Source organism: Oryctolagus cuniculus, chromosome 11 (assembly GCF_051225735.1).
Source record: "Oryctolagus cuniculus isolate XC-2025 breed Fujian yellow rabbit chromosome 11, ASM5122573v1, whole genome shotgun sequence".
Classification (NCBI taxonomy): Eukaryota; Metazoa; Chordata; class Mammalia; order Lagomorpha; family Leporidae; genus Oryctolagus; species Oryctolagus cuniculus.
In genome coordinates, this window is record NC_142877.1 from 5360668 (window position 1) to 5384090 (window position 23423).

The following is a 23423-nucleotide window of genomic DNA, read 5'->3' on the forward strand; positions in this document are numbered from 1 at the left end:
CCCGGATCCCATGGCAGGCACTCGGTTCAGGGGACTGACCGGGGATCCCTAATGTGTACACACGCGCCCTCCTCACAGCCATGGCGTCCACAACAGCCTGTGTCTGCTGACCGAGGTTATCCAGAATTGTGTTTTTGAGCAGTTTGTGTGTGTTTTGTGACTTCAGGTAAAGTCACATAACCTTAGTGGCTTTCACCTGCTGTGGAGCGGTGTCGTGAAACCTCAGGGGCATGCAGTGAGCGTCACTGAGACCAGCACCCTTGCCTCTTGGTGCCCACACTGTGGAGCTGCTGATAGTGGGAGCTGTGCGACCGTCAGGTGGCCTCGTGTTCGTTTTCATTAAAATCACGGCAATCACACAGGCAGATGCAGTTATAAAGCTTCCTGAGATTTGGGCAACATGGAGCGAATGATGATGTGAAAGCCCCCTCTTGCCCACCTCCGGGCAGGGGAAGTTCATTGCCAAAGTGTAGATTTTTAGACCCCTTTTGACTAATTTTCATATTCATGAAAATATACAAAGTATTGGGTTTCCTTTGTATGTATTTAATGCAAGTACTATGGACCTTTTTGTGCAATTCAGTTTTTTTTTGTCACTTAACTTGGAGTTCTGCTCGTGTCAGTTTGTAGTTCTTGTCAATGACCAAGCCATGTTTCCTAGTACTGGGGTGTTAGTGTTCATGGACGCACTGCCCTGGTGGCTCCCGTTGGTGGTGGTCCTGAATTTTCACTGCAGTGGGCACTGCTGGAATGAATTTCGCCCCTGTGCCTCCTTGCACACTGTCGCTCCCCCTCTTCGTGGAGGAACGACACAGGACCCTGCGCTGTTCTTTTGTCTTCTCGGCCCTTCCCGGGTTGGCTGCTGTCCCTCCACCTCCGTGGAAGGGCGGTTCCCCCTGCCACTTTCCCCACTTCCGCGGGGGAGCGGCACACCGCCGGCCAGCTCTCTCGGGGGCTGCACAGGTGTTCCTCTTAGATGTTCCTGGTGCATGTTGTCTCTCTCCTCCTTTATAGTCCTCTTCCACCAATCCCAACTCTGCTACCCACACGCAGAGCACGCTGCTCTCCTCCAATCAGGAGCAGGTCCTGCTGTTTATTGGTTGAACTGGAGGCAGCTGCGTAGAAGCTGTTTCCTCCTCTCCCAGCGCCATATTGTGGGAGAGCAGATGCATAGAATAAGTCTTAATTCCAGTAACTTAGTCTAGTCTCAGTTGCTCCCCACAGCACACGTGGGTTGGTGGCCACACTTCAGCTTCAGCAGGAGCTGAGCTCTTCTCCCTGCAGTTCATGCTGCCCTGGACAGAGGGCCCCTGTGCCCGCCTCCCATCCACTCTGCAGCCTCACACATCCCCCAGCTGTTCAGATGGGCCCAGTGTCGGGGTGGAGGATGGTGTTTTGTTGTGCCTCATTCAGCAGTTTGTTTTCTTAAGAGCTGATACAAACTTTTCTTCAAGGGAGGGAGAGGCAGAGTAGCACTGGCTGAGAGAGGCTGCTCCCATTCTTATGCCAACTCCCCATCCCCTCACTGGTTTAAAAAGCTCTTTTGCCCTTGTGTGTGGAGCAAAAACACCTGAGAGTAAATACTCGGAAAGCCCTTGGGACTGTGCCTGACTCTGGTAAGGGCTATGCAGTTGTGAAATTGTTTTTCTAGCAGGATAAGGAGGGCCTCACCTTTGGGGTGTCTGGGATGTCTTAGCTTCAAAGCCCAAGAAATGCCTAATCCTTTTCACTTTCCGGAACCCGTGAAGGTCAGCCACCCTCCTACCCAAGGTCACACATCGTCGTTGGTCACTGCCAGACCCTGCCACCTAATTCCGAGCCCTGTGTCTGTCTCCCCTCATTCCTGACATCCCTCAACTCAACCAGGTTTGTTTGTGGTATAGTCCCAGGAGAGGAATCCTTGCTGCCAGTGACTCAGGACTTGGCTGAGGGTTTTCAGGACAAAGCTCATGTGAGGATCTGCTCAGTGGAAGCCCAGGGATCCCCAGGAGTGCCTCCTGTCTGGGACTGCAGAGGGCCTGCCAGTGGGATGACTCGGATCAATGGGTTTTCCTTTGGGACAGGTGTCTGAGTACTGGGTGAGGTGGGCAGGGGGAGAAGAAGCCACAGTGTCTCTGGGGTAGCCTCTTTGCTCTTACGACACTGTCTGATCCTGGGGTTTGTTCTTGTCCAGTGTGTGGCTCTGTTCCCTGCACAGCCTGTTCAGGACACGGGAGATGAAGGCACTAGAGCACAGAGTGGCTTTCAGAATCCATCAAAACACCAAAGCCAGACCTTGGCTGCTGGAATGGCTAATGACTCGTGTGACGATTTCACTGGGGTGGACAGTCTGACCTTTCTTTTTGAATGTGTAATTACTAAGTTTTTTTTCTCCCCGGCACGTCTTGTTCCATTTAATTTAATCCGTTGGTTTGATGGGTGTACTGAACATCTACTCATTATCCAGTAACAGAAGTGTAAAGCCAGATGAGTTTTGCTCTTTTTCTCTCCGAAAGTCTCGATTTACCTATCAAAAAGACGTACCCAGGCAATCAGAATCGCTCCTGGGTACGAGGCCGACATTTTAGATTTTGAGGTTTGGGATTGTCTTTCCTGAAAACATGATTGTTTTCTCTTTGTAAACAGTCTCGGCTTTCCGACCCCTTGTCTGTATTTTACGGTAAAGCCGCGGTGATCCCTCCCTAGCTGGGTCTCGCCGGCCACGCCCTTGTGCCCCTATGGGAACGGCTGTGGCTTCGGGCTCAGACCCGTGTGTCCTGGCTGTGTGGCTTTCCAGCTGTGTGGCTACGTTGCTTGCCTCTCTGAACCTCAGTGTCTGCATTGGGGAAATGCTGATGATTTCTGTATTTTTGTTGTCTTGAAGATGAGGCAAAATGAAAAGGGGACATGACATGGTGGCTTCAGGTCTGTGCAGGTGGCAGCACGGTGAGTGCCACGGAAGCAGGGACTGTTGTGGGTGGTGCTGAGCCGCTGCTCCATGGAGGAGCCCTCTCCTAGCTTCCTGCTTGGCCTCCCTGCAGGCCCCCACCTCCTCCCTGCCAGTCTCTCTCCCACTTTTCTAGCATGGTCATGGGGATGTCTTCTCTCTATGCCGTCACCTGCATGAGTCTCCTGGGGCTTCCCTGACCCGCTGGCTGCAGTCAGCAGCAGGTTCTCCTCTCAGAGTTCAGAGGCTGGGCATCTCTGGTGAGGAGCTTGGCAAGGCTGAGCTTGCCTCTCCCAGCCGTGGGTGCTGGCGGCCGTCCTTGGCGTACCTCGGCTTATGGCTGCAGCACTCCAGTCTGTGTCTTCACATGACCTCCTCCCCATGGGTCTCTGGGTCCACACTTCCCTGTCCTTTCTCTTATAAAGACTCCAGCCATTCCATAAAGCACCATCCCTAACCCCACTTCACTTCAAGGTCCTTGTCATGCTCACCTCTGCAAATGCCTTTCTTATACATTTGGAGGTTCCAGATAGATGGGGACTTTGGGGGTGACACTGTTTATCCCAGCACCCACCCAGGTACGGCTGACAGTGAGGAGAGCCGGGGTGCAGAAGGCCTCCAGTGTGGGGCCAGGGCTCCAGGACTGGGGTTTATGTGCATCTGACTGGTTTAATATAAAAGTGAAAATCCTCCCTCCCCCATCTCATATTTCAGTCGCATCAAAACTACCAAAAGCCATAGCAAATTTGTCCTGTGAGCTTTGTGGTGTGAAGAGTGCGGGGTCAGTAGGTTAGTGCCTAATGGTGCTCACGAAAGGACAAGGACCCTGTGGGGAGCCTGCTTTGGACTATCCCCAGATGGGAAGATTTCGGTCCTGGGGTGATTGCCAGACCACAGCTGCAGTGAAGAGCAAACAGATTGGCTGGTTTCTCAGTTGTTCTGCAGGAGGCTTGGAGACACAGGGTGGAGTGCGGGTGTAGGGGGTGGGGTGGGGGGGTTTGGGCACTTGGTGAAGCATGGACTATTCTGGATCTCTTCTTCTGCCCTGGCTGGCTCTCACTAAGGGCTCTCAGGAGTTGCATTCATTCTCTGTGTTTGGAGGAGTGTTTCCCACACTCCTTGGATAGCACAGTCTTGGATTGTGGATCTTACAGTTCCGCCACTCCATTCTGTGATTTCAGAAGTGAGGCCCAGACCCAGAGGCTGGGTTTGTGCTTTATTTATGGAAACCCCACTCTGTGGATCACAGCTGCCTCCTATGGGCGTCTCCTGTGTGCCAAGCCCCTGTAGGCACTTACCTCAAAAGGTCGTGGAGAAAAGGGGTTAAAGGATGAGTTTGTTTTGAAATCCATGTATATGAGGGGTCTTTAAAAAGTTCATAGAAAATGAATATCTTAAAAAAAGCTTTATTGGCTATAAAAATATTTTGTACCAAAACAAGCTTATCTTTCAATTCCATTTCCATGAATGCTTAGAAGTTCTCTTGTATTTAATCCTCACAGCAATCTGAGGGCATAGACATCGTAGTTATGTGCAGTTTAAAGGAAACAGCGGTGAGTCGCTTGCCCAGATCAGCCAGGTAGTGGGCGGGGGACTCACGGTTGAAATGCCCCATACTCCTGGGCTGGGTTCCCATAAATCAGTGGCTGATTCTCAGAACTTGTGGTCAAGAGTGTGGCCACCCACTGTTTCCTGTCTTTGGCACAGATCCATAACCACTCTGTGCCTCAGTTTCCTTATTTGTAAAAGAGGTACAGTAACGACTTTTTGCCTCCTGGGATGTGTAGGGGACTTAACTAAGCATGAAACTGGACAAGTTAGCACAGGTAAAGCCTTGGAATGTGTCTGGTGCACAGGAGGCCCTCTGGAAATGTTAGTTCTCTCTATAGTTAATGTTGTTGCTGTTCCTTGTGGCCTCTGACCTCGACACAGAGTGAGATCTCAGAATCATGCCTCCCTGGTTTCTGTGACTTTCTGAGTCTTGATCTTCCTGTCTGTAGAACGGGAACGGTATACCCACTTTGCAAGGTGGCCATTGGGATTAGAAGTGACACCCAGTCCCAGCCCGGCACCATGGCACACGTCTAATGCTTTAGAAACCGCAAGCATTTGTGCTGGCCAGTATTCTCTGAGCAGACAGAATGTACGTCAGAGGATTTTGTTTGTGTGTTCTCCCTCAGCAAGGGAGGCTTCCAGACTCTATTCTTTGAAGCGCCTTTTAGGTAAAGCAGTGCAAGGAGCTGTGGCTTGCTCAGCGGAAAAAGAGAAAATGGCATCTTTGCTGGATTTGTTCCTCTCTTGGCAGGGTTGAGCTTGGGGGAGGGAGGACCACTGAACCTAGGGAGCCCTGGAATCTTCTGGAAGGGCAGAGCTGATAACACCATGGTTTCTCCCTGCGAATTTAAATTAGGGAGACTTACCCTGCTTTGGGGTTGGAAAGAGAAAGAGTCATGGGAAATGAAACAGCTGTGGGAGTAGTGTGCCAGGGCCAACAAGTAAAAACATGTTTACATCATCTTTTTTTTTTAAGAATTATTTTATTATTTGAAAGAGTCACACACAAAGAGAAGGAGAGGCAGAGAGGCAGAGGGGCAGAGAGAGAAAGACAGAGAGAGAGAGAGAGAGAGAGAGAGATCGAGAGAGATCGAGAGATCTTCCATTCTGCTGGTTCACTCCCCAAATGACTGCAATGGTCAGAGCTGAGCTGATCCGAAGCCAGGAGCTGGGAGCTTCTTCCAGGTCTCCCACGCAGGTGCAAGGGTCCAAGGACTTGGGCCATTCTCTGTTGCTATCCCAGGCCATAGCAGAGAGCTGGATTGGAAGAGGAGCAGCTGGGACTAGAACTGGCACCCATACGATGCCGGCGCTGCAGGCTGGGGCTTTAACCTGCTACACCACAGCGCCGGCCCCTGTTCACATAATCTTATTCATTTCCGTTGTCGGGTTTCCAGGTAAAATAAATGACAAAGAGTTGTTTAATATAAGTGTTCCCTGTGCAATATTTGGAAAATATTTATTCTGAAATAGATTGGTTATCTGCAATTCCAGTTTGACTGGGCACACTCTGTTTTATCTGGCAACCTACAGAAGGGGTGAACGAAATGACCCCCAGGAGTTGGATCTGACACAGACCTGGGATAAATCCAAGTGGCCAAAAAGGAGGACTGAGGAAGGTCAGGGCCCAGGGAGTTGGCCATGTGCATAGGTGGAGGAGCCTGAGTAACAGTGCCTGGGGCCCTGGGCTGCTTTGGGGGTGGCCTATGACACTGGGGCAGTGGGGTTCCACACTGGTTGTCCCTTACCTCTTTGAGCTTGCGGCTGATTTGTCCTTGAGTTAGGTTGTAAGCAGAACTGAGCTCTTCCTCCCTGGGATGCTGATGCAGGAGTTGGAGTATCTGGAAGGTGGTCTGATCTTGCTGCTCACAGGGACAGGTGGGGCCCTGACTGTAGCTTTCTGGGGCAGCACCTCATTTGTCCATTTCTTCTATAGGTTTGCCTTTTCAAACAACTTTACTGAGGTATCACTTATGACCATAAAATCACCCATTGAAAGAGTGCAATCAATAGTTTTTGACAACATCACTGAGTTGTGCTGCCAGCCCCACATTCCAATTTTAGGCCAGGCCCATCACCTTCGTAAGATTCCTTGTACCCATTTACAGTCATTCTCTGTTCACACCCCTAGTCCCAACCCCAACCCACACCCATAGGCCCAACCCCAGGGGACCACCCACCTACTTTTTGTTCCCACGTGTTTGTCTTTTCTGGGTGTTTCATGGAATCATATGACACCTTGCTCTTTGTATCTGGCTTCTTGCCCTTAGCGTTGATGCTTCTGGGTTTGTCTGTGCTGTCAGCGGCACTCAGCCCTGTTCATGGCTGAACGTTATTTCTTTGCACCAACATTCTGTTTTCGTTTATCACTTCACCTGCTGATGGACACCTGGGTTTCCCAGTTTTGCAGTTATGAATAATTCTGCTAGGGCATTTGCATGCATGACTTATTTTTATTAAGTAACTACATGAGTTGGAGGGGAGAAGATTTTTTTTAACTTTTATTTAATGAATATAAATTTCCAAAGTACAGTTTATGGATTACAATGGCTTTTTCCCCCCATAACTTCCCTCCCACCCGCACCCCTCCCATCTCCCGCTCCCTCTCCCCTTCCATTCACATCAAGATTCATTTTCAATTCTCTTTATATACAGAAGATCAGTTTAGCATATATTAAGTAAAGCTTTCAACAGTTTGCACCCACACAGAAACACAAAGTGAAAAATACTGTTTGAGTACTAGTTATAGCATTAAATCATAATGTACAGCACATTGAGGACAGAGATCCTACATGAGGAGTAAGTGCACAGTGACTCCTGTTGTTGACTTAACCAATTGACACTCTTGTTTATGTCGTCAGTAATCCCCCTAGGCTATTGTCATGAGTTTCCAAGGCTATGGAGGCCTTTTGAGTTCTCCGACTCTGATCTTATTTAGACAAGGTCCATAGTTAAAGTGGAGGTTCTCTCCTCCCTTTAGAGAAAGGTACCTCCTTCTTTGATGGCCTGTTCTTTCTACTGGGATCTCACTTGCAGAGATCTTTCATTTAGGTGTTTGTTGTTGTTGTTGTTGTTGTGTTTTTTTTTTTTTTTTTTTTTTTTTTTGCCAGAGTGTCTTGGCTTTCCATGCCCAAAATACTCTCATGGGCTCTTCAGCCAGATTCAAATGCCTTAAGGGCTGATTCTGAGGCCAGAGTGCTGTTTAGGACATCTGCCATTCTATGAGTCTGCCTGCTGTGTATCCTGCTTCCCATGTTGGATCATTCTCTCCCTTTTTTATTCTATCAGTTAGTATTAGAAGACACTAGTCTTGTTTATGTGCTCCCTTTGATTCTTAGTCCTATCATTATGATCAATTGTGAACAGAAATTGATCACTTGGACTAGTGAGATGGCATTGGTACATGCCACCTTAATGGGATTGAATTGGAATCCCCTGGCAAGTTTCTAACTCTACCATTTGGGGAAGTCTTATTGAGCATGTCCCAAATTGTACATCTCCTCCCTCTCTTATTCTCACTCTTATATTTAACAGGGATCACTTTTCAGTTAAATTTCAACACTTAAGAATAATTGTGTATTAATTACAGAGTTCAACCAATAGTATTAAGTAGAACAAAGGCCGGTTCCATGGCTCAATAGGCTAATCTTCTGCCTGCAGCGCCAGCACACCGGGTTCTAGTCCCGGTCGGGGTGCTGGATTCTGTCCCGGTTGCCCCTCTTCCAGGGCAGCTCTCTGCTGTGGCCCAGGAGTGCAGTGGAAGATGGCCCAAGTTCTTGGGCCCTGCACCCGCATGGGAGACCAGGAGAAGCACCTGGCTCCTGGCTTTGGATCAGCGCGGTGCACCGGCTGTAGCACGCCGGCTGCGGCGGCCATTGGAGGGTGAACCAATGGCAAAGGAAGACCTTTCTCTCTCTGTCTCTCTGTCACTGTCCACTCTGTCTGTCAAAAAAAAAAAAAAAAGTAGAACAAAAAAATACTAAAAGGGATAAAGTATTAAGTTGTTCTCAACAGTCAGGGCAAGGGCTGATTAAGTCACTGTTTCTCATAGTGTCCATTTCACCTCAACAGGTTTCCTTTTTGGTGCTTGGTTAGTTGTCATCGATCAGGGAGAACATATGATATTTGTCTCTTTGGGACTGGCTTATTTCACTCAGCATGATGTTTTCCAGATTCCTCCATTTTGTTGCAAATGACCAGATTTCAATGTTTTTGACTGCTGTATAGTATTCTGTAGAGTACATGTCCCATAATTTCTTTATCTAGTCTACTGTTGATGGGCATTTGGGTTGATTCCAGGTCTTAGCTATTGTGAATTGAGCTGCAATAAACATTAAGGTGCAGACCGCTTTTTTGTTTGCCAATTTAATTTCCTTTGGGTAAATTCCAAGGAGTGGGATGGCTGGGTTGTGTGGTAGGGTTATATTCAGGTTTCTGAGGAATCTCCAGATTGAGTTCCATAGTGGCTTTACCAGTTTGCATTCCCACCAGCAGTGGGTTAGTGTTCCTTTTTAGGGGAGAAGATTTTTAAGATGGACGTCACCTTAACTCATGGTATTGTGAAACCGAGGACAAGACTGGCAATGAGGAAGACACCACTGAGCAAACTACCTTATGCCAGCCCTAGGTGTGGGAAACAACTGGAAGCCAAATGTGTAGGAATAGCCCACTAGAGCGAGGCATCTTCTCTGTCATGTACATTTATGGTTTTGTACACAATCTTTTAAAGACATTTCTGTGTTTTGAATGGAAGCACTGGATAGCTACCTAGAAATTACCAGATGATTTAGGGGAAGACAAAGAACGCCTGCAGCCTGCAAGAACGAGTGGATTGTGCAGCTCGGGCCCCCAGAGCCGTCCTAGCGTGACTGGGAAAGAGAGAGGAGGAGGTGTGGCTGAGGTTTGTTGCCTTCCTCTTGGGCGGAGGGTGGAGGGTGGGAAGGGAACTATCAGGATAGAGCAGCAAGTTTCTCTGAGGTTCCTGAGCACGTGGCACGGAAGCCCCACACTGTTGGGTATGCTGTGCACAAAGAACGGGCTTAAGAGAGAAGCGGTGCAGAGGCAATTCGGGGCAAGCGTTTGCCCTAGCCGTTGAGACACTCTTTAGGACGCCAGTTGGTGTACTTGGTTTGCTTTCCAGCTCTGGCTGCAGATTCTAGCTTCCTGCTAATGTGGACCCTGGCTCAAGTGGTTGTGTCCCTGCCGCCCATGTGGGAGATGAGACCCCACTGAACTGCTGGCTTCTGCCTGTGCCAGCCCTGGCCACTGTGGGTTGAAGTTGAAAGATTCTTGATTCTGCCTGTGTCTGAGATGAATCAAAGCCATCAGCATCTAATTTAAAGAGAGTGCCTCGATGCCTCTTGCTCCTAGTGGTGTGGAGCCTGCCTGGCTCAGGTGTGGCTTGCTGGCTGTTGGCATCCAGGAAAGGGTTCCTCCACCGTGGCCCTGAGTATTTTTTTCAAGATTTATTTATTTATTTGAAGGTCAGAGTTATGGGGGAGGGGAGAGATAGCTTCCATCCACTGGTTCACTCCCCAAGTGGACGGAGTGGCAGGGGCCTAGGTGGCAGGGACCAAAGCACTTGGGCCATCTTCCACTGCTTTTCCAAGGCCATTAGCAGACAGCTGGACCAGAAGTGGAGCTTTTGGCACTTGAACCAGTACCATATGGAATGCTGGTTTCACAGGTGGAGGCTTAACCTGCTATGCACAATGCCGGCCCCTGCCTGGGCTGCCGTGTTCACTGCTACATCCTGAGCTGGTCCATTAGACACCTGGTCTGTGTAGGCACCTGGTCCATGTAGGCACCTGGCCATGTAGGCACCAGGTCCATGTAGGCACCTGGTCCATGTAGACACCTGGTCCATTAGATACCTGGTCCATTAGATACCTGGTCCATGTAGGCACCTGGCCATGTAGACACCTGGTCCATGTAGGCACCTGGTCCATGTAGACACCTGGTCCATGTAGGCACCTGGTCCATGTAGACAACTTGTCCATGTAGGCTCCTGGTCCATGTAGGCATCTGGTCCATGTAGGCACCTAGTCCATGTAGGCACCTGGTCCGTGTAGGCACCTGGTCCATGTAGACACCTGGTCCATGTAGACACCTGGTCCGTGTAGACACCTGGTCCGTGTAGGCGCCTGGTCCATTAGACACCTGGTCCATGTAGGCACCTGGCCATGTAGGCACCTGGTCCATTAGATACCTGGTCCATGTAGGCATCTGGTCCATGTAGGCACCTAGTCCATGTAGGCACCTTGTCCATGGAGGCACCTGGTCCATTAGACACGTGGTCCGTGTAGACACCTGGTCCATGTAGGCACCTGGTCCATGTAGGCACCTGGTCCGTGTAGGCGCCTGGTCCATGTAGACACCTGGTCCGTGTAGACACCTGGTCCGTGTAGACTCCTGGTCCATGTAGGCACCTGGTCCATTAGATACCTGGTCCGTGTAGACACCCGATCCATGTAGGCATCTGGTCCATGTAGGCACCTTGTCCATGGAGGCACCTGGTCCATGTTAGATGCCTGATCTGTGGTCACAGAGCAAAGGGAGCTCAGGCCTGGAGAAGAAGAAAATGTCAGCTCAGAAGGAAAGTTGGGGTTTGTGTGCTGCCTGGGCATTGCCGAGAACAAGCACTTGTGAACTTCTCCGTTGTTAACCTGGACCCAGCTGCACACAAGGAATAAGTTACAGAAGACGATGTCCTGTTCTGACGAGGAAACCATTTTCCCAGGAGAGCTCTGTGTTTTATCCTGAAGTTGGTTATCATGCCCATTTTATAGGAGGGAAGCTTGAGGCTCAGAAGGGTGACCATCACCTAGCCCTGACAGCTTTTCCAAATGTCCAAAATGTCACACTGGAGCTTTAAAACAAAGCAGATCCCTGCACTTCCCACAGAATAAGTCAGGTTCTCTGTTAGGGCAGGACCAGGCTTAGCATCTTTGTCATTCTGCAGGTGCCCCCAGACTTGCAAACAGCTCTGAGCGGCTCTAGTCTGCCCTGAACCAGTGGTGCTGGTTCCAGAGGCCTCCCTCACCCTGTCTGTCTTCCCGCTGCCCCATGCCTTGCTTGCTTAGTAGCTTGTTTTTGTTCCTCCTGGAGTTTCTGGTGGGCCTCCCTGCTGATGGGGTCGTCTCAGCGTGGGTGACTCAGAGGGTGGACTGTCTGCCGATGATTCATGCCTATGTCTGCAATGCCAGTGGCTCACCTGCTTACTGCATTTCATCCCAAACAAGGGGGTGCCATGCGGAGAAGCTGAAAAAGCTGAGGGAAAAGGGGAGGAAAGGTAATTCCTTGCAAAAAACTCAAGTGACATCAGTTAACTTTGATCTCCTTTTGCTTTCTCAAGACTTTTTCTTTGGCCTTACCTCCCTGCATTGCTATGATTGCTTTGTGAGGAGGCCGCTGTTGCTGTGACCTGCAGTGGGGGGAGAAGCTAGCTTAGCCTGTGTCCTGATGCCTTTTGTGGGAAACCTCACAGTGTTGGCCTCAGAGCTGCAGCACCTGTTAGAAATGCAGAGTGCCAGGCCCCACCTCAGGCCTTCAAATCAAACTGCATTTCAACAAGATATTCAGGGATTTGGGGCACATCCTTGCTGGGGATGTAATAAAGTGACTCATTAATATTTTAATATTGTTAGCAATAATAGTCAGCGGGTGGATATTTGGCCTAGCAGTTAAGATGCTTGCATCCCATATTAGAGTGCCTAAGTTCAAGTTCAAGTTCTCCTGATTCCAGCTTCCTGATAATGTGCAATTGGGAGATAGCAGGTGATTGCTCAAGTACTTGGGTCCCTTCTACCCACTGGTAGACTTGGATCAGTTTCCTGCCTTCTAGCTTTGGCCTGGCCCAGCTCTGGCTGCTGCAGGTATTTGCAAATTGAACAAGTGGATGGGAGCTCTGTCTATCTCTTTGCCTTTCAAATAAATAAAATAAAATTTAAAAGAATAATGTTAACGAGTGCCATGAGCAGCCTTATGTGGACTCTTGCTGAAACATCTCAACCACGCAGGACCCCTCCATGCTGGGGAGAGGCAAGCACAAGCAGAGCCCGGGGTCACATTCAGGCCTTGCCTCCTCTTAGATTCATGGTAGCCTCTGTATTCTGTTATTGGTCTGAATGGATCAACTGTGTCTGCTCACTCACTGCTCAGTTCTCAGACATTTTTTGAGTGCCGCCTTGGACCAGCTGTCTGAGCTAGGAGGGGGAGCAGATGGAGCTGACCGCTTCAGGACGCTCCCAGTTTAGAGGGGCCCTGGGAGGAGAGACACTGAGGAGAGCCACTGCCTCTGGGCGCCCCCAGTGTTTGCTTGGGGGCAAACCTTGAACTTGAATTCAGCACTTTGTTGCTGCTCTCCAAAAGAGTAACTCCGTGGCTCCAAGCACTAGTGACTGACATGAGTTCCCGCAGATCTTGTGGGGATCTTTGCAGCCACACACAGAGTCAGCTCCTTCTGTCTTTCGACCTTCTCCCTGTAGCCCTGGAATCCCCCACCCACCCCAGTCCCTCCTGCCACAGACTCCTCAGGCCCTGTGGACGCAGCCTCCTGCTGAGTTCCCCGAACCTCCACCTAACACGAGTGTGTCGTCCCCACAGGACTTGGCTGCCGAGAATAACCGGCTGTTCTGCTCTCTGTGTTTTGAAGTCACAGCAGTAGGCAAGGAGCCGTATAATGTAGTTCTGCCCAAAGATCAGGGGGCACAAGGGAGGAGGGGAGTGGCTTCACATACTGGAGACGCTGGTTTTGTTATCCAATTTTTCACCTTTGCTTGCAAACTTTAACGAAAAATGTCTCATTGGAGCTCTGCCTGTCCTATTCTTACTAAAATGGGATGGTCGGTTGGCAGTTAGCTTGAGTTGTCTTTTCTCATGATGTGGTTGTGTTTAACTTATTTTTCAGCTCATTCTTTTTGCAAATGTGTAAACTCAATAAGCAAACCAGATCATTCCCTCCCTGATAAAGAGATTCATTCAGAGCCAGTCTGTTGGCGCTTCCCCCTCTGGACCGTCTGTGACGTGGTTCCTCTGGTCCCTCAGATGCCGAGTGAGATGCACCAGCACAGAGTCACTGGGATCAGCACGAAGGATTCCCCCACAATCAGAAGCAAAGTGAGGAGGACTTGTGTGGGATGGCACGTGTGCCGTCTCCAGGAGCGGGCCTGTGCTCTGCCCAGTGTTCAGGACAGCATGCTGCATGCTGGGATGTGTGTGTGTGTTTTTGCCATGAGCAGGCGATGTCATCAGCCAGAGTGTCTACCTGCACTCGGCTGACAGTGCAGGGGCAGATACAATTTTTGTGTGACCCAGTGAATCAACACGACAAAGAGGAGACTTTGAATGTCTCTGTATATTTGGGACACTTCAAGAAAAAATGCACAAATAAAGCTTGGTGAATTCTTACAGATGGGTCAAGAAATGGAAGGCTACCAACCCTCTCCCTCCTGAAGCCCCCATGATGCCAAATAAAGAAGATTTTAATTATAAAATAAAATCCCAGTTGGGTGGCTGCCGAATTTCTTCTTCTTGGTTTATCAGGATGTACTGTGTGTCATTTTTCTTTGGTGATTAGTTCTCCCAGTGAGCGTTTGTTGGCCAAGCCTAACATTCTTGGCTGAGAAGTTCTGACCACCAGGGGGTCATGTCCACAGGTTTGGTTACAGTCAGTGTTAGATACATGGGCTGTGTACCTGTTCTCTGTCGGCTCCTATGTGAGTTTTTCACTTTTATCTTAATTTGCTTTTTAAAGTTCAGCTTACTTATTTGAGATGGGGAGAGAGTGTGTGTGCTAGCTCTTCCAGTAACTGGTTTATTCCTCAAATACCCACAACAGCTGGGATGGAGCCAGGCCAAAGTCAGGAGCCTGGAACTCAGTCTTGGTCTCCCATGTGGGTTGCAGGAACCCAGGGGCTTGACCCTTTACCTGCTGTACTCCAGGTGTGCATTAGCAGGAAGCTGAATCGGAAGCAGGATGGAGACTCCAACACGTGCACTCCAGTGTGGGCTGCAGGCATCCCAAGCAGAGTCTTAACCCCTGCACCAAATGCCCACTCTTCGCTTTTTAGAGCAGCCTTGGAGTGTGCTGAAAAGTCGTTGTTATTGCACCATTTTACAGATGAGGAAGGTGAGCCGCAGTGGCCGTCACATAGCAAACAGAAGACGCGAGACTTGGACGTGGCTGTGTCTGGCCTCTGGCTGTAGAATAGATTTGGGAGGGGCCTGGGGTAGCAGTTTTCTGGTGCCTCTGTGCTGTTCATTGCACACTCCCACGTCAGAGGCCCACGCTCACGTTTGTTGAGTTTACCGGTTCCCTCATCTGTCTTGCTGATTTCAGTTTAGTTCAGAGCCTGGTAGAAAAGTGAGAAAAAAAAAATTGAAAGTGCGGTTCATTCCCTGACAGGGAGGTCTATGGGGGCTGGGAGCTTTGCAGAGCCCTTCAGCTCATCCTTGAGGGTGTGGGGAGTTGGTTGAATTAAGCGACACAGGCACCAGTGCGTGCGAGGTATTCACCTTGAATTAACAGACGGTTTGACCTGGGGCGACCGTCCAAGTGCTGTTTTCTAGGCACACCGTTGGTTGTGGTCACCAGCAATGCAGCAGAGCTCTGAACTTACCCCTCCAGTCTGAGGGGAACTTTGTATCCTAAGCTCAGCCTTCCCACCCTGCCGTGCCCCCTCTTCCACTCCTAGCTTCTGGTAACCACCGTTCTACTCTGTTCCTGTGAGACTGGCTATTTCAGATCCTGCTTGTGAGTGAGATCTGGCAGAATTTGTTTTTCTGTGCCTGGATCCTCCATCTATGACCCCTGAGGAGGGAGTGGGTTCAGGGCAGCAGGGCAACACCCTGTAGGGTTAGTGGTCATTTTCCCATTGTCCCAGCTTTGCCTGTCACCTGCTGAGCAGTTTGGGTCAAGACGATTAACCTCTGTGGTACAGAGATTCCTTTTCCTATTGGACAAGAGATAATAGTGCTGCCTTCATGGGGTTTTGGTGAGGATTAAATAAGTCAACATCTAAGTGCTCCCTGCAGTTATCTGCCACATAATAAAAACCATATAATGCCTTTCTTTATTGTTTTCGTTACTTAGGCTCCCACAATAGGGTTCTTAGATCCGAGAGGCTGTTTCTCAATGGGAAGCTTTCTCTTTTGTTCTGCCTTTTGATATCTAGTTCTTCCCAGTTTCTGGGTTTATGTTGGTTCTTGGCTAATCCAACATTAAGGTACTTGACATCCTGATGAGAAAGGTTGAGAGGAAAAATTGCTGCTGTCCAACTGGGTACCCACATGAAGATGTACAGGAATGGTCATGGAGGAGACTAAGAGGTCTTGGTTTCCAGGCTTGCTTACCTGAGATGTGGGTGCCAGGAAAAGGCATCCGTGGACTGTGACTTACCCCTTCGACGCACTCTTCAGGGCCACTGGTACCAGTCTTTGGAAAGGCAGAGCAAGCAAAATAATTGTGCCCCTTGATTATTTTCATGCTGGCTCCCTGGAAACTCTGGCAGGAACTTGCATCAGAGTCTTTCCCCAACAGTAGCACACCCCTCCATGTCACCAGCTGCACTGTCCACACTGCTTCCACCAGAGGCACTAGGGATGCTGGGGTTGGATGTGAGAGTGTGGGTTGGCCTGCCTGAGTTTGAATCTCTACTTCTCCACTTGGCTGATTGAATTTCCACAGACAGCTCCTTAAGCCCGCTGAGTTTCAAACATCTCATCTGTAAAGCAAAGATAATACAAGGGGTAGACCTTGTTGGGTACCTTGTGGAGTTCCAAGCAATGTGAGTACTTAGCACGATCTGGGACCAGCACTCTGTGCAGATAGATGAGTACTTGGGCTACACATCGGGCCCGTTTGGAGTCCCGTTAAATCCCTTCTCTTTAAAAGGTGGTCTACAGCTGCAGCCACATCGCCAGGGGGCTCCTCTGAGTCCAACCTGCTGACTTAGATTCTGCACTCGAACAGAGCCCCAGGTGATCCTCGCAGGCGACCTCTCTTAGCTCATAGTGAGCTAAAATGTACAGGGCAGGAGGCTGGTCCTCACTGATCATGGAAAGCTGTGGGCAGCAGCAGGTTTGGTGCAGAAGGAAGGAAATCAGTATCAGGAAGCAGACTGTCCTGTGCGTCTCAGCTGGACATTCTTGGACAGTGACATCACCCCCAGGATGGAATTTCTCCCGTGAAAATGACTCACCTATTTTAGAGGTGTGTTGACAGGACAAAATGTGAAAACTCACATGGGAGTCAAGAATAAGTTATTTTTATCTTGTTTATGTAGCAAAAGGACATCATAATTCCTATAGCTGTTAACATAATTTTCAAAGAATTCAGCTCCCTGTTTTCCACATTTACTTGCCGAGTGGAGATGGATGAGTCATGTTAGTTGCTGTCCTGGTTAAAACAGTGGGAATGACTGGTCCAGGAGCCACAAGCCTGGTAGTTTTGGACACTGAATGGGAGAGTGTTGCAGTTTGCTAAAAAGCATTGCCCTAGAAAAGACCGTCATCGTGACCAATGGGACTTCCACTCCATTTGCAAAACAGCACCATAAGTGCACACAATGCACACCGGCCATGTGCAGAAGCCACCAGCGGGACTCCAGGTGCCACATTTCAGTGTCAGACACATTCAGCAGTCACAGAAGCCTTTTATTATTTCCAAATTTCACAATCAAAGCAAAAAACAAATCATTTTGCTTATATTAGCAGAAAATCTCCAAGTACAAAAAAGCCACAATATTTTCCAGAAAAGCACATAACTGCACACCAAAGATACTACATAACACTGAAGTCCAGGATGGGGGGCAATGTGAGGAACCCAGAAGTTACAAACTGTAGTTACCCAGGCAGGGCTAGAGCTGGCGAATGTGAGTCCCACTCAGGCAGTCTCCCTCGGTGCTCTCAGGAGTGGATCGCATCACGTGACCAGGCACAAGCATTGATAATGGGGCTCCCGGCTTTAACACCTAGTCACACAAAAGGAGCGGTGAGCCACAAACCATTCTCATTCACAGACGATGTGCAAGAGGTCATGTGACAGTGACATGATCATTACAAGCAAATAAACAGTTCCCAGGAATGGCACCCAGTCAATTTCGCAATTCCTCAAACTATTTGAAAGACCGTAAAGCAATTTCTTGTGGTCCTGCCACCCACAGTTCCCTCTCGTTTTAAAAGCAGAAAAGGAATATTAGAAGTCATATTTTACAATAAAATAAAAAGAGGTACATCGTGAGATAGCAAGGTTTTAAAATCCAAGAACACAGACATACTCTGATAATCCAAAGCACTTTGTCTTTTGTTGGAATTTTGAAGGCTGCCTTAGACTTAAAGCACAGCAGCATAGAATTGACTCATCTACAGGCTGGAGGGGAGGCTGGTGGGGGGCGTCGGGGTACGAAGTGAGAACAACACAGCGTGGCCGCCTTTGCCAAGGGTTACATGTGTTGGGAGAACGCTTTCCTGTTCACAGATGGGCAAGTAGAGCTGCAGTTGCCCGTGGACTAAATGCAAAGCTGTGTACAGTGCTGACCCCTGGAGGCTGTGAGAGTTTTGAGCCACTCATGTGGCTCAAGAGGGTGCTCCAGTCTGGTCTGACTTGAAGCACGAAGACAGGAGTGTGGGGGCAGGCGGCAGGCAGCGGGCAGGCGGCAGGCAGCCATCACAGACCCTGGCCGGTGGGAATGCATGCAGACAGCACCCGGGGCAGGCTTCGCCGACTCGTGGGCAGTGACCGTTTGGGAAAGGACAGTGTGACTTACCCACATTGGAGTCCTATTGGAGAGCCTATCGTGCCCTATTTTCCCCATCAGCTTAAAAACTAAAGGATGATCATGGCTGTGAACCTGTTGTTTGCATCTTCCAAGACTTCTCTCCCCTTTTCCTTCCTGAACATCTGGGCTGGCTGGAGGGTCAGAGGAGACCAGGCTGGTGACCGCTTCCGCTGGCCCTGGCACCCTAGCCCAGGTTCATCCTGTTGCAGCCACAGAGGATCTCCTTGAAGGTGTTGCGCAGCTCCAGGCTGTGGAAGGCGTAAATGAGGGGGTCGATGACGGAGTTGCACATGATGAGAACCAGGTAGGTGTTGAAGTGCGCCGTGTAGCAGATGCAGTAAGGGTTGGCGGGGCAGGTGATAATGAGCACCAGGTGGAGGAAGAAGGGGGCCCAGCAGAAGATGAAGACACCCAACAGGATGGTGATGGTGACAGCCCCCTTCATACATGAGTGCTGCTGCGGGGCCACCCCATCAGCGGGTGGCAGAGCCGCGATGCGCTTGATGTGCAGCCGGGCGAAGAGGAACATGTGCACGTACAGGGTGCCCATGAGCAGCATCATGGCAAAGAACATGGTGATGAGGCACACGATGACCATCTTGCTCTCGGAGTAGACGATGAAGACCACGCCGCAGACGCCACAGCAGACCCAGATGCCCACGATCAAGGTGAGGGCCTTCCGCACGGTCATGATGCTGTGGTAGCGGAGTGCGTAGAAAATGGTGACGTACCTATCGACGGCGATGGCCAGGAGGTTGCAGATGGAGGCCACCAGGGAGATGCAGATCATGGAGTCGAAGACGTTGTCCATGTGCTGGAGGAACTGGTCCTCGAAGGTCAGGTAGTTGCTGTTGACCACGCCGATCATGATGGTCTCCAGGGCATTGGACACGCTCACCAGCATGTCAGCCGCCGCCAGACTGCAGAGGAAGAAGTACATGGGCGAGTGCAGGTTGCCACTGCGGACCACGGCCAGGATCACCAGGATGTTTTCCAGCAGGCTGAGGACGCCGAGGGCCAGGAAGACCCCCGGCTTGATGAAGACCTGCTCGCAGAACCTGCTGCTGCTCTGGTTGCCGAAGGAAGGGGCTGCCAGGTGCTCTGAGCCGTTGGTCAGCGTCAGGTGGGCAGAACGCAGGCCACACGACGCATTCATTGCTCACGGACTGGCTGCTCCGAGCTGGGGCTGCTGCACGGTCTGCAGGAACCTGCTGGGGCTGCTGGCAGGAAAGGGGAAATCTCCTTCCGGATAATTCTTTTGGATGCTTGTCCAGAGCAGAGTTAGAGGTTGTTCTCCAGAATAAAAGGGAAAGAAAGGTGGGAGGCAGAAAGTTAGCCACTTGGAGACACGCGGGAAACTTTCCTCTGTCCTGGGGGAGCTGCTTATTAAAGACTCTCATCAGCCGCTCTCTGTCCCTCTGACCCCCGAGCGCTCTCTTTCTTTCCTTGCTTCCCCGCCTGTCACTGGTTGCTACAGCTACCGTTCTTTCCAAAGCAAGCCAGAGATGTGGTGCCTGTCACTGGCAGTGAGGGGAGAGCACTCAGGTTTTATACATCGGCGGAGGGCAAACAACTCCTACCTAATCTTCAGCGCAGCAAAATGACCACTGAGCATCAGGCACCTCTCTGAGTGACAGCAGGTTCCTGGCTGCTGGGCTCTGCAGAGACTGGGAAGCAGGCTGGCGCCCTCTGTAGGCCAGACCCGTCCCCGTCTTGCTGGCGCCGCTGAGTAGTTTGTCATGGAAACAGCCGGCCACAGGCATCTGTCTGTTCCTCTGTTCATTCATTTGTTGCCCCCCCCCCCTTTTTTTTAATAGACACATATTGAGCACCTACTATGTGTCAGGTCTCTGCTGGGTGCAGGAAATACAGGACAGAGCAAGACAGCTGCTCTTTCTTTTCCTAGTCTTTCCCAAACCCAGTCTGGGGTGGAAGCAAAGTCAGCAGTTGCAAGCAAGCCTCAAGGATACTGCAGCAAAGGGGATGTTGCAATACAGAGAGCCACATGAAGATTTCGGTTTCCCAGTCGATATAAAAGCTTTTTTTTTGGACACCCTAGTGGAGTCTATTAAGCATGGAATAGTAGTCTGTCTAAAAATGTACACATCTCAGTTTAAAAATACTTTTTAAAAAAGATTTATTTTATTTATTTGAAAGACAGAGTTACAGAGATAGGTAGAGACAGAGAGAGAGAGGTCTTCCATCTGATGGTTCACTCCCCAGATGGCCACAATGGCCGGAGCTGTGCCAATCCAAAGCCAGGAGCTAGGAGCTTCTTCCAGGTCTCCCACATGAATGCAGGGGCCCGAGGACTTGGACCATCCTCTACTGCTGTTCCAAGGTCACAGTAGAGAGAGAGATGAATTGGAAGAGGAGCAACTGGGACTAGAATTGTCACCCATATGGGATGCCGGTGCTTCAGGCCAGGGCTTTAACCCGCTGAGCCACAGCGCTGGCTCCAACTTAAAAATACTTAATTGTTGGCTGGTGCTGCATCTCACTAGGCTAATCCTCTGCCTGCGGCGCTAACACCCCGGGGTTCTAGTCCTGGTTGGGGCGCTGGATTCTTTCCCAGTTGCTCCTCTTCCAGTCCAGCTCTCTGCTGTGGCCTGGGAAGGCAGTGGAGGATGACCCAAGTGCTTGGACCCTGCACCTGTATGGGAGACCAGGAGGAAGCACCTGGCTCCTGGCTTTGGATCGGCGCGGTGTGCCGGCCATAGCAACCATTTTGGGGGTGAACCAATGGAAAAGGAAGACCCTTCTCTCTGTCTCTCTCTCTCACTATCCACTCTGCTTGTCAAATAAAAAAATACTTAATTGCTAAAAAATGATCACAATCATTTGAGCCTCCTGTGAGTCATAATCTTTTTGCTATGGAGGGTCTTGCCTTTGTGGTGGTGGCTCCTGATGGGTCTTGGAGTGGTTGCTGAAGGCTGGGGTGGCTGTGGGTATTCCCTAAAATAAGACAATGAAGTTGGCCTCACCAATGACTCGCTCACTCCTTCTTTCCTCCCTTCCTTCCTTTCAAGATTTACTATATTTTATTTGATAGAGTTACAGAGAGGGAGAGGGAGAGAGACAGAGAAAGATAGTTCTTCCATCTGCTGGTTCACTCCGAAGGTGGCTGCAGTGGCTTGGGTGGGACCAGGCCATAGCCAGGAGCTTCCTCCCGTCTCTCATGTGGTTGACTGGGGCCCTGACACTTATGCCATTCTCTGCTGCCTTTTCCAGGCCATTAGCAGGGAGCTGAACCAGACGTAGAGGAGCTGGGGCTCGAACTGGTGTCCGTATGGGATGCTGGCATCGCAGGCGCTGGCTTTAGCCACTTCACCACGATGCAGGTGCCACCTCCTTTAATTTTCCTCTGTAGATGCAATGCTGTTAATAGCATTTTCACTCAGAGCAGAACTTCCTTTAAAACTGGAGTTCACGCTCACCAATTCTGCTCTTGCCTCATCAGCTCAGTCCATGTCACACAGTATCACAGCATGATGCGTGCCTGAATCAGGGCTGTCCAGGGTATGGGGAGGCATGGGAGGGCCTTACTCCTGCAGGGTCAAGGGGAGTTCCAGGAGGAAGGAGATCCTGGCTTAACGTCTAGGAAGAAGAGGTGATATCTGTTGGGGTTTGGCATGCGGGCTGAGGCTGAAGGGGGTTTAAGAAGGCTCCAGGTCGGGGAGGGGGTAATACGCCTGCAACCTGGAGGCAAAGAGCATCCTGGCCCATGGGTGCGGGGAAGCCTCCTGGCACTGGCCCCTCCATGCCTCACCTACCCCCCAGCTGAATCAGAACACTGGGGCAGGGAGGGGTAGGACCTGGACAAGTGTTTTTTGATTTTTGACAGATGAGCGAGGAGGTTTGCTAGGTTTGAGATTGACTAAAGAGGAAACTTGGAGATTCTGAAGCACAGGAAATGGTTATCTCTGGCCACAGCATGGAACTGGGAGATACGATCTGAAAAATGAGATTTCACTAAAAGGAGAGCAGTCCTGGCTTCTGGGGGACAGCATCAATGGTTGCAGGGGTGTGGGCTATGCCCTGGAAGCAATGAGGGTGATGGGAGATGCTTAGGTAGGGCAGGGTGAGATGGGGTCTGCATTTTAGAAAGATTCTGTTTGCAGAGTGGGGAATGTATTGATAGGGGACAAGCCAGGGATCCCAGGGTGGTGGTTGAGGCAAAGATGGGTGAGACAGGGTGGTCTGGAGCAGGAAGGTGTCCATAGAGGAGTGGACAGAGGTACTCAGGGGGTAGCATCATGGAGATCAGAGACTGCTTCACTCAGGGAAAATGGGATAGGGAGCTACCAGGCAGCACTCCCATTTCCCTCCTAAGTAACAGAGAATGTGGGTGACATTTTAAGCTGGAAAATGTGAAAAGCAGAATTTAGCAGGTGTGGGAATGTGGTGCCTGGGAATATGGTTTAGCATATGAACCATATGTGATTTTGCATATGTGTTGAATGAACTTGGAAAACACCAAGTCAGTCCCCTTGCCTCTACACATACAAGCACAGACTCCAAATGGGCAAGTGGTTGGTCCACCCACCAGCTAGTGTGTGAACGAGTGTGGGTGTTTGTGAAATAGAAGACATATGCACGGAAATAGAAGAAAATGCGGAATACTTACAAAACCTCGAGGTGGAGAGATCTTGAGCAGGATGGACAACCTAGAATTTAGAGTAGAAGAAGGCACCCTAGCAAAATCAGAAGACAAACAGCAAGAAAGCATCTGCTGCAGGAGAAATATCGTGTCTCCTACATGCAGAGGCCACTTTCAATCCATTAGGAAAAAGATGAATAGCCTCATAGAAGGTTGGGCAAAAAATATGAATATTAAGTAATTCACTGAATGAGGAAAATGCAAAAGGCTGATAAATGTATGAAAAGATGTTAAACCTTGTGGGGATCCAGGGAAGTGCAAATCAAAGTGAGATTTCAATACCATTTTCCCAGTTAGATACCATATTTTGGAGAGAATGCTGGGAGACAGACTTGCACGTGTGCCAAGTGTTTGTGAATGGTTTCACCATTTGGCTGCTTCTACCAACATAAAAGCTGCCCATGGGTACAACTGTCAGCCTGTGACCTGAGTACCACTTCTGCCTGTTTTCCGGAGAGCAACTTGATTGCTGAGGCTTGAGGACCCTTGGCGTTCCAGGCTTGAG

General features: G+C 49.9%; 1 protein-coding gene and 1 long non-coding RNA gene across 14 annotated transcripts in view; one reads left to right on the forward strand and one right to left on the reverse strand.

Moving 5' to 3' along the window:
* Positions 1 to 23423, forward strand: part of LOC103352232 (uncharacterized) — a 247708-nt gene that overhangs the window by 76683 nt on the left and 147602 nt on the right. The window contains exon 4 of one of the 13 annotated variants that reach the window (XR_016215721.1): positions 13526 to 13979. The exons of the other annotated variants lie outside the window; for them this stretch is intronic. This is a non-coding gene — a long non-coding RNA (uncharacterized LOC103352232). Of the gene's footprint in view, positions 1 to 13525; positions 13980 to 23423 lie in introns of those variants that run through there. 13 annotated transcript variants of the gene reach the window in all.
* MC3R (melanocortin 3 receptor) lies at positions 17139 to 19638 on the reverse strand. Its single transcript, XM_051832671.3, has one exon. The coding sequence runs from the start codon at positions 19412 to 19414 to the stop codon at positions 18443 to 18445; it is 972 nt and encodes a 323-aa protein (XP_051688631.2). The 5' UTR covers positions 19415 to 19638; the 3' UTR covers positions 17139 to 18442.

Coding starts and splice junctions, on each gene's coding strand:
- MC3R (XM_051832671.3), bottom strand. CDS start 19,414: ATGAATGCGTCGTGTGGCCTGCGTTCTGCCCACCTGACGCTGACCAAC.